The following is a 10,419-nucleotide window of genomic DNA, read 5'->3' on the forward strand; positions in this document are numbered from 1 at the left end:
CAGATGGCTTCACAGGCAAATTCTATCAAACATTTAGAGAAGAGTTATCACTCATCTTTCTTAAAATCTTCCAAAAAATCCCAGGGGAGGGAACACTCAGGCATGTTCTGTGAGGCCACCATTACCCTGATAGCAAAACCAGACAAAAATATCACAAAAAAGAAAATTACAAACCAGTATCACTGATGAACATACACACAAAACTCCTCGACAAAATACTAGCAAACTGAATCCAGCAATACCTTAACAGGATCATAGACCATGATCAAGTGGGATTTATCCCAGGGATGCAAGAATTGTTCAATATATGCAAACTAACCAGTGTGATACACTATATTAACAAATTGAAGAGTAAAAACCATACGATCATGTCAGTAGATGCAGAAAAAGCTTTTGACAAAGTTCAATACTCATTTATGATAGAAACTCTCCAGAAAGTGAGCACAGAGAGCACCTACGCCAACATAATGAAGGCTATATATGATAAAACCACAGCAGTCATTCTCAGTGGTGAAAAATGGAAAGCATTTCCTCTAAAGTCAGGAATGAGACAAGTATGTCCACTCAGCACTTTTAGTCAACTACATTTTGGAATTCCTAGCCACTGAAACCAGAGAAGATAAAAGAAATAAATCCAAATTGGAAAAGAGTAAAACTGTCACAGTTTGCAGATGATAGAATATCCTAAAGATACTATCAGAAAACTACTAGAGCTTATCTATGAATTCAGTCAAAATATAGGATACAAAATTAATACATAGAAATCTGTTGCATTCCTATACATTAGCAATGCAATATCAGAGAAATCAAGGAAACAATCCCAGTTGCCATCTAATCAAAAAGAATACCTAGGAATAAACCTGCCTAAGGAGACAGAAGACTTATACTCTGTTCTTCAGTCAGTATCTTACAGTTCTCAAAGACAACACAAACAGATGCAGAGATATACCATGTTCTTAGCTCGGAAGAATCAATGTTGTGAAAATGGCTGTAGTACCCCAAACAATCTACAGAGTCAGTGCAATACATATCAGATTATCAATGGCATTTTTCACAGAATTAGAACAAAGAATTTTACAATTTGTGTAGAAACACAAAAGACCACAAATAGCCAAAGCAATCTTGAGAAAATAAAATCAACTGGAGGAATTGGGCTCCCTGACTTCATAGTAATCAAAACAGTATGGTATTGGCACAAAAACAGACACATAGGTCAGTGGAACAGGATAGACAGTCCAGAGATACACACACACACCTATGGTTACCTAAGCTATGACAAAGGAGGCAAGAATATAAAATGGAGAAAGGACAGTCTCTTCAGTAAGTGGTGGTGGGAAAACTGGACAATGGCATGTGAAAGCATGAAGTTAGAATACGCCCTGACACCTTACACAAAAGTCAGCTCCGAATGGATTAAAGACCTAAGTGTGAGACTGGACACCGTAAAACTCTTAGAGGAAAACATAGGCAGAAGAGTCTTTGACATAAATCGTAGCAGTATCTTTTTGGATCCACCTTCTAGAGTAATGAAAATAAACAAATGGAACCTAATGAAACTTAAAAGCTTTTGCACTGCAAAGGAAATCATAAATAGGATGAAAAAACAATCCTCAGAATAGGAGAAAATATTTACAAATGACACACTGACTGACAAGGGATTAATCTCCAAAATAAACAAACAGCTCTTGAAGCTCAGTATCAAAGAAAACAACCCAATCAAAAAGGGACAGAAGACCTAAATAGACATTTCTCCAAAGAAGTACAGGTGGCCAACAGGCACCACAACTGTTGAGCCTGTGCTCTAGAGCCCGGGAACTGCAGGTGTGCCGTGGCTGCTGAAGCCCGCACACCCTAGAGCCCGTGCTGCACAGCAAGAGAAGTCACTGCAAAGAGAAGCCTGCACATGCAACTGCAGAAAAGCCTCCGCACCAATGAAGGCCCAGCACAGCCCAAAAGAAACATCTTTAAAAAATTTTAAAAGATTTAGATTGTATTTTAACCACGAGTTTAGTGTGTTAGTGTGGGCATTTTAAATCAAGTACATGTGTGCAATTTTTTTTTTTTTTTGCCGCCTTATAATTTCATACATTTAGGCAGCATAGCTGTGTTTCTCATGGTTTGTCATAATCTCTACTAAAAGTAACTTGAGGGACTTTGAAATGTCACTTACAGCTCGTTCCAGTGATTTTATTTTTAATGTATTAACAAAATCTCAATTTCTTTTTTCTTGAGGCTCAAAGTCTGACTCCCCAGGACTACAATCTGAGGTGGTCTGGCCTTTTGGTGACAGTGGGTGAGGTCCTGGAGAAGAGTTTACTTAATGTCAGCCGGACTGATTGGCATATGGCTTTCACTGGCATGTCTCGTCGGCAGATGATCTACAGCGCGGCCAAAGCGATAGCGGGCATGTATAAACAGCGCCTGCCCCCCAGGACCGTGTGAGAAGCCTGGCCCTGGGCTGCTGACATTTGCTCACTTGGAGCTACTGGTAGAGAAGAGACAGACCCTTAAACTGGACAACTTTAGTCAGTCCAACTGTTCTGATCATTTCCTGTAGGCTGCAGTTTTTCTTTTCTAGAAAGGTGTGGTATCATTCCAGTAGATGAAAAGAAACAGGTCCTTTTTATGATTATATAATTTCACATACCATAGTTCTCAAAAAATGCATAAATATTTTTATAGGACAGTTTGATATACCAGATTTATAAGGTGCAAATTCATGTGCTGAGGTATTTAACTTAATGATGTGTACTTGATTATTATTTTGTTTTTTAAGAAATAGTTGACTAAAGAACATGTTTACTGAATATTGTTTAAAGGCATTGTTTCTTTTAATTCATGATTAATATCTTCCCTGCCAGTCTTTGAAGCTTTTTGTGTGTGCCTGTGATCAGGTCTGATGCTAAGCTGTGGGCTCACCAACAGACTGTAAGACACCTACTTGTAGGGAGATGGTGCACTTTTCTATGCATATTTTTAACATGGGCCAGAATAGCAGAATTGATACTTTCTTTTTGGTTATCATATTATACACATATGGTCTGAAAAATTTTTTCTTTTTTTAAGTAAGTTTCAGCATTTCACTTTCATACTATATGCTAAACATTGGGATGATACATTTTATTTTTTCATTGCTCTGTGACAACTAAGTGGCAAAGGATTCCAGTCTATTTAAATTAGAAGCATTGGGTATTTTTTGCATAATACTCTCCAGCACTTCCAAGTAAACCCTTGACAGCAGCCATTATTTCTGCTTTAACTTATTTCTCCAGCTGTCATGGATAAATTTTTGAGAGGAAGTTATTGTTTATGATATTATACGACTTACTTTAAGGATACTTCTTATTTAGTTTGCCTTAAACACTGCTTTTCTAACTTTGTGCCCTTCTGCCTTTACTTTTTATGCAAGTTTTCAAAGAAACGATTTTATAGTGAACCTGGTTTATTCAGTGCATTATGTTTGTATTTAATGAAAGCTTCTTTTTTTCCCCCAAATAATATATTTTACCAATTTTGGATTTATACAAATCAAAAATAAATACTTTGTCATATACATTTGAACTCTATATGTGAAAGTTTAAATAACTTTTGAAGATTGTTTCTTATATAAATGTAATTTAATTTTTATTTACTCTTCTATATAATTCTTTAGAGGTAAAAAAAAAATAGCACAATCTTATAAAATCTCTTAAGGTGTTGAAGCTGTTATCCTGTACTGTCCTTATGCGTCATGTCTGCTTTAATATCATTTCAAGTACTTATTTGACTTCTGTTTTTTTTAACCTGAGGGTGATAAGATTACATATTAATTTCCCACCTATGTTATGTGTTAATTTCCATGCCCTGTATAATGACTGTTGAGTGCAATTCAGATATCTGTGTCATTAAAATTAGAGAGAGAAGAAAGATGTGGCCAGTTGCTATAGCATAACAGGAACAGAATACTTATTTTCCCTTTTTACTGGTATTTATGGAACACTTCATCTGTGTTTTCTCCCTCCTCCATGATTAAGGGAATCTTTTCTCTAACATTTCTTTTATTTTAAAAAGCTGCCCTTTATCATGGTGTCAGACTAATGACACATCACTGTTAGGCATGAAGGAACATATGCCCATACTTCATATTTCTGCTTTTTTCCCTTCTATTATAGGGAAATTTTACAGATCCTAAAAATAATCCGAGTTTTCTTTTGGTTTTACCAACTCTCAGAGACCTTAATTGATGTTTTTGGGGATTGTTTTCCTAAAATAACTAACATTGACATCCCATTATAGGACAGTCTTCAGGTCATCAGATAGCAATGAGAGTTATCCTGTGGTTTGGGTGCAGCTGATTCCCGGTAGATGGTAATTTGCACCTTCTGCTCTTTGTGAGTGGGTAAGGACTAGGGAAGGGCAGATGGAAAAGATGAATACATGATCTCATTCTCGCCTCTTATTCCTTTTTTGGCCCAGAGTTACCTTTGAAAGGCTGATGCTCATGACTGATTCCACACAGTCAACTTTCCCAGCTTCTTGTTTATTTTTTCATGCTTGGATTTCCTTGGCGTACAGGGTACAAGAAAAGTAATCTCTCACACACCACGGCATCCTGGGCCAGGCAGTCTTTTACTGTTGGTGTTGTGGCACGAGACGTGCTGCTCATCAGCCTAAGGCCCCAGCTCCCTTCACCGGTCATCCAGCCGTCCTGTTCTGTTCCTGCTTGCTTCCTCATAACTCCCCCACTAGCACTTTTCAGGGTGAGTTGAGCTGAGACTGTTTCTTTCATTTTACCCTCAGGCATCTTGGGACTACTTATCTTTAACACGGTTCTTTGCCACTACTGTTTTGGTCATGTTTGTGTGTGTGTGTGTGTTGTTTTTTTCTTTTGTAGTGCTCCCAGAACTACTTACTGAATTTGAGAAGTTTGTATACTTTTTAGTTAAGAAGTGTGAAAGAGAATAGGAAAAAAATGCAGGACGAGTAATTTTACATCAACCTCAATTGACAGAAGGTACTCAGATTACTCATATTAATATCATCTTGTTACTAAGTGTATTGGGTAACCTAGAGCTGGACCCCAGATACTGAGTAGAAAAGATTGAGCCAGTATCAGTAGTTTTCTCCTTTGAGTCTCTTATTTTACTTCCCCTTTCTATGTGCTTTCTCTCAAAGATTAATGAGGTAGAAAATTGAGATGAATGGATATAGACAAAATGGTAGTATGATAGTAAATATAAGTAGATAACAGATGAAAGTGTATTGTATACATTAATTCAAAATCATGCAAATTACTAATACACTTAGGGCCAGCTAAATTAGTTTAAGATGCTGCTGAAATTTACTTTGTTCCTTAGCTAGAAAAATTTTTAAACAGGAATTTGTGTTCTGTGAAGCCAAACTGGTAACATTCTATGTTCTAAAAGATGTTGGGTTATACATAAATTAAGAAACTTGGATTTTTACTCCCAGAATACGGAGAATAAGCTCTGGGAGTTGGTGATGGACAGGGAAGCCTGGCATGCTGCAGTCCATGAGGTCGCAAAGAGTCAGACATGACTGAGCGACTGAACTGAACTGAACTGATGCAGGATGATGTATTGGATAAAGCCAATTTTGTACATATGTAAATATGTCGTAAATAAATAATACCTCAACTTATATCCCAAGTGATTTTTCAAATGTTAATCATATTCATGTTATATTAGAAGGGCCCATTTTCCTTTTTGTCTCAACTTGCTACTGGCTGCCAAGGATTATGGAATAGCAACTTTGCCCATCTTTCAAGTGGAACGGTAACATTCAAATACAACTGACCCTTGAACAATGAAGGCTTTGGGGAGCTGACCCCTAAACATATAAGTCCACATCAAGTCCACATAGAGCTTTATAGTTAGCTCTCCATAGCCATAATTCCACATCAGAGATCAACCAACCACTGATTGTGTAGTACTGTTCTGCATATTTATTGAAAAAACTGTGTATAAGTGGACCTGCACAGTACAAACCCATGTTGTTCAAGGGACAACTGTGTGCCAGAGTTTCTAACTTCAAGGTTAAAGAAATCAGGATATTTGGGGGAAAAGGATACATTGGAGGTAGAAGGCAAGAAGTTAAGGCTGTTTTCATGAGGAACCCTCTCTGGTCATGTTTAATTTACCAGTGACCTCCAGGAGTATCCTCCTTAAAAAAAAAAAAAAAAAAGTTTATTTCTTACTCTGTTTGCTATTCTGAGTCTGTGATCCCAAGATAAGAGATTTTTCTTTTGTTTTGGTGGGGAGGGGGTACATGCCAAACACGATAGGATATTGATTTGAAGGCTTTTGTTTATTTGCCAAAAGGCAAACTCTGGGGTTTCCCTGGTAGCTCAGCTGGTAAAGAATCTGCCTGCAGTGCAGGAGACCCCAGTTCAATTCCTGGGTTGGGAAGATCCCCTGGAGAAGGGAACAGCTACCCACTCCAGTATTCTTGGGCTTCCCTGGTGGCTCAGCTGGTAAAGAATCCACCTGCAGTGTGGGAGACTTGGGTTCAATTCCTGGGGTGGGAAGATCTCCTGGAGAAGAGAATGGCTACACACTCCAGTATTCTGGCCTGGAGAATTCCATGGACTAGTCCATGGGGTTGCAAAGAGTCAAACACAACTGAGTGATTTTTACTTTCAAACTCTGGTGCAGCCTGGTGTGCTGCAGTCCATGGGGTGTCAGAGTTCTAACACACTTAGGGACTGAATAACAACAAAGTATTGTTTTCAGTAGACAAGAAAAAAGCAGTTTAGAGCCCAGGAAAAGCCCTGTTAAATTCATACTTTGGAACTGGAAGAGGGGAAAAAATATTTGGCAGCAGAAACAAAATTGGCAAAGTCATTATTAAGGAAATTTAATAATTTAAGGATGAAGGAAATCTTTGGAACAATCCATAAAGTGAACTCATTTTAAGGATTTAAAACAGTCAGAAAGGAAAGAGGAGCTAACGTTTATGAGATAAGTACCTACATTGGAGTAGACACTTAACTTTTATAGATGACAAAATCGAATCGTACTAAGCTGCTTTTCCAATATCATCACAACAAACAAGTTACAAAGATAGAAGTCAAATGGAGGGTGTGACTTGCTAAAACATTTTCTTCCAAGACAGCCTGAATATTTGCTTCAGGAAATTAACAGGTAAATCACAATTACTTGTTGAATCTAACTGAATTCAAATAGTGGCATGAGGACTTTGCCCTAGTGTACTTTTGATAAAGTAAAGTGATAAAGGGAAGTCGTTCAGTCCTGTCTGACTCTTTGCGACCCCATGGACTGGAGCCTACCAGGCTCCTCCCTCCATGGGATTCTCCAGGCAACAGTACTGGAGTGGGTTGCCATGTCCTTCTCCAGGGGATCTTCCTGACCCAGGGATCGAACCTGGGTCTCCTGCATTCCAGGCAGATGCTTTAACCTCTGAGCCACCAGGGAGTGGTAGTGTACTTTTAATTTTACAATATTATGTTTAAGGAAAACTATGCCTTTATTTTTAGTTTGAGAGGGCTATTTTGGGCTTTGCTGCTGGTAGGAAAATATATTTCTGATATCTGATTATTCTAACTCCCCAAATTAGGAAACCGTAAACTAGGTTTACCTTTGAGTGTCATTTTTAGGATAAATGCCAGAAATGTCATTGTTAAACTAGTTTTCAAGAAAGATAATGACCACATATATTATTAAACATTATAAAAAGACTTACAGGTGCTAAGATATTTCAGAGAGCCATGTCACCAAGATGGCGGCACAGGTTGTTCTTGACTTTGCCTCCTCTCACAAGAAGACCAGCTAAGAATTATTCATGGACAAGCTACCATTAAGAGAATCCCAAGTCGTGGAGATGAGGCTTGAGCATTTCCCAGTGCCACAGAGACCAAAACACCACATTAGATGGTAAAAAGGAACGGCTACACAGCAACTGCACCGCTCCTCTCCTAGGCTGGAACAGCACCATGCTGTGAGCCGGTGGTAGGGAAAATGCCTAGGAGTGACACCCAGTATCGTGGTGGTTTTGCGGAAGCTGCTACTCTGGTCTCCACTGGAGGGTGCAGGAGAATCTTAAGGGCGTGACCCACTGGGAATCTGATTGTGATGGAGAAGAGAGAAGCAAGAACCAGATCTTGGATCTTGGGAGATGGGAGTTCATACCTATAGTACTCAAGTGCTAAGAGCAGCTTTGCTTATCTACAGAACCAAGTCAGTGGAGCAATCTGACCAGGGAGCCGCAAGTGCAATTTAGGTCCTCACATGAAAAGCCTAAACAGTTGTGGAACTTGCTCTGCCCCAGTCCAGACAAAGGGGTTTAGCCACAGGCCAGGAGACAAGGCCTGCCTGACCAGAACGGCTGGCATGAATGCCTAGAAACTGCACAGCCCAGCAATACCTGAGCAGAGGATTGGCAGGCAGAGCTTAGAGTGTAGAGCAAGCCAAGTGGTTCTCTTCAGCCAGAGGATTTTGGACACAGGACGGCCTGAGTCATGATCACAAACTAAGAGCCTTACTGGCCTTGAGGTTTGGTCTCCCACTGTGTCCCGACAGGGACACAAATTTGAAGCACCGCCAATTCCTAGATACAACCATCAGCCTACTCAAAGGGACCCTAACTAGAACACACAGGAGGCTGTGTAGTCCATCCAACAGCCCTGCTTACAGTGGAACTTGACACACAGAACACAGCCCATGGTTTTCCCCATCTGTAAGCAAAGCCACTGGCCCCACCTGACCAGGGAATTCATTTAGTCTTGCTTGATTTGGGTTTCCAGAAAACAAGCTGTACAGGCCCTGGGGTCTGTTCTGCTGTCCTGCCATAGCAAGGAAGCTAACTCATTGCTCCACCTTTGCTGAGTATATATCCTACCCTGACTGCCTAGTAAACCTGAGCAAAGAATCCAGATAGCTGCAGAGCCCATCCTGTAGCCTCACTTGGGCAGAATATCAAATCAGCAGTTTTATCCAGCTGTTTTCAGCCAGTGGCACCCTCATTCTGAGCCTCACAGCTTGGCAGTGACTTCACCCCAAAATATACCTTGATAGCAAGTACCACCTGCCCAAGGATGTTACCAGCAGACATGGCCAGACACTCAAACTGAGCTGACCAGTGATTAACTTTCTCTGCCAGTGTGGACCTGTAAATTCTGGAAAAGAAGACGGCTTACTCAAAGGCACAGATTCCAATGTAAGGAATCAAGGATCACATAAATGGAGGTAAATGTAATACCACCAAAGGAAACATACATATCTAAATGGTAACCTTAAAGAAATGGAGATTATGAACCGTCAGACAAATAATTACGAATAATCCTCGAAGAAGTTCAGTGAACTGTAGAAACACAATGACAACCAAGTTAGGAAAACAAAGCTTGAACAAATGAGAAGTTCAAAAAAAATGGAAATCTGAAATTATTGAGTCAGAGGGAGGAAACGGAATGAAAAAACCTTCAGGAATTATGGGATGCCATCAAAAGAAACAATATCTGCATTATGACGATTTCAGAAGGAAAAGATAAAGGACAGGAATTACATTTAAAGTTGCAGTGGTTGAAAACTTCCCAAACCTGGGGAGAGAAATGGACATCCAAATCCGTGAGCCACAAAGGACCCCAAAGAGGCTGAACCTGAATAGGGCTCGACTGTGGCACATTATCATTAAATTGTTAGAAGTTGAAGGAAATTTTGAGAACAGTAAGTGAGAGAGACGTTACATACACGGGAATCCCCATAAGGTTACAGGCAGATTTCTCAACAGAAAAATCTCAGGCCAAGACAGAATGGGATGTTATGTTCAAAATACTGAAATAAAAAACTTGGTCAACCTAGAATTCTTTATCTGATAAAACTGTTTTTCAGAAATGAAGAAGGTAAAAGACTTTCCCAAATAAACATAAGTGGAAGGAGTTCATCACCATTAGACCTGCTTACAAGAAATGCTAAAGGGAGTTCTGTGGATGGAAGTATAGATGCCAATTAATATGTTTAAAAAATATAAGGAGGTAGTGTAAAACTAACTGGTAATGGTAAGTATATTGTCAGAGTTAGATTTTGTAATGTGGAAAAGGTGGTGCTTAATGCACTTAAATTCTAGTATAAAAGTTTAAAAAATAGAGTAACCATAACTCAAATAATGATTACTATAATAATTTGTTATTTATATAAAATAAAATATTAATGGCTGTTAATAATATTTTATTATTAATAAAATAACACTAATAATGGTGTTATTGGTAACATCAGTAATCTAAAGTGTGCAGGGAAGGAGAAGGGGTCGAGTTTAGGAATGCTATTGAAAGTTATCAGTTTCAAATAAGGTGTTATAATTTTAAAATATTTTTTGTAAGTCTCACTGTAACCAAAAGGGAGAAACCTACAGTAATTACACAAAACCACATGATAAAGAGATCAAGCATATAGATACCAAAAAAAA

At 38.9% G+C, this 10,419-nt stretch overlaps 1 protein-coding gene and 1 non-coding gene across 2 annotated transcripts in view; one reads left to right on the forward strand and one right to left on the reverse strand.

The window, feature by feature from the left end:
- Window positions 1–5,642, forward strand: part of PRRC1 (proline rich coiled-coil 1) — a 46,445-nt gene extending 40,803 nt beyond the window's left edge. The window contains exon 9 of the mRNA XM_040241756.1: window positions 2,233–5,642. Coding sequence (XP_040097690.1) covers window positions 2,233–2,442 — 210 coding nt within the window. The 3' untranslated portion in view covers window positions 2,443–5,642. The remainder of the gene's footprint in view (window positions 1–2,232) is intronic.
- Window positions 5,643–7,360: 1,718 nt separating this feature from the next.
- Window positions 7,361–7,433, reverse strand: TRNAS-GGA. The gene has a single exon. It is a non-coding gene; the product is annotated as a tRNA-Ser (tRNA).
- Window positions 7,434–10,419: the final 2,986 nt, after the last annotated feature.

This window comes from Oryx dammah, unplaced genomic scaffold (assembly GCF_014754425.2).
Source record: "Oryx dammah isolate SB20612 unplaced genomic scaffold, SCBI_Odam_1.1 HiC_scaffold_5, whole genome shotgun sequence".
NCBI classification, from domain to species: domain Eukaryota; kingdom Metazoa; phylum Chordata; class Mammalia; order Artiodactyla; family Bovidae; genus Oryx; species Oryx dammah.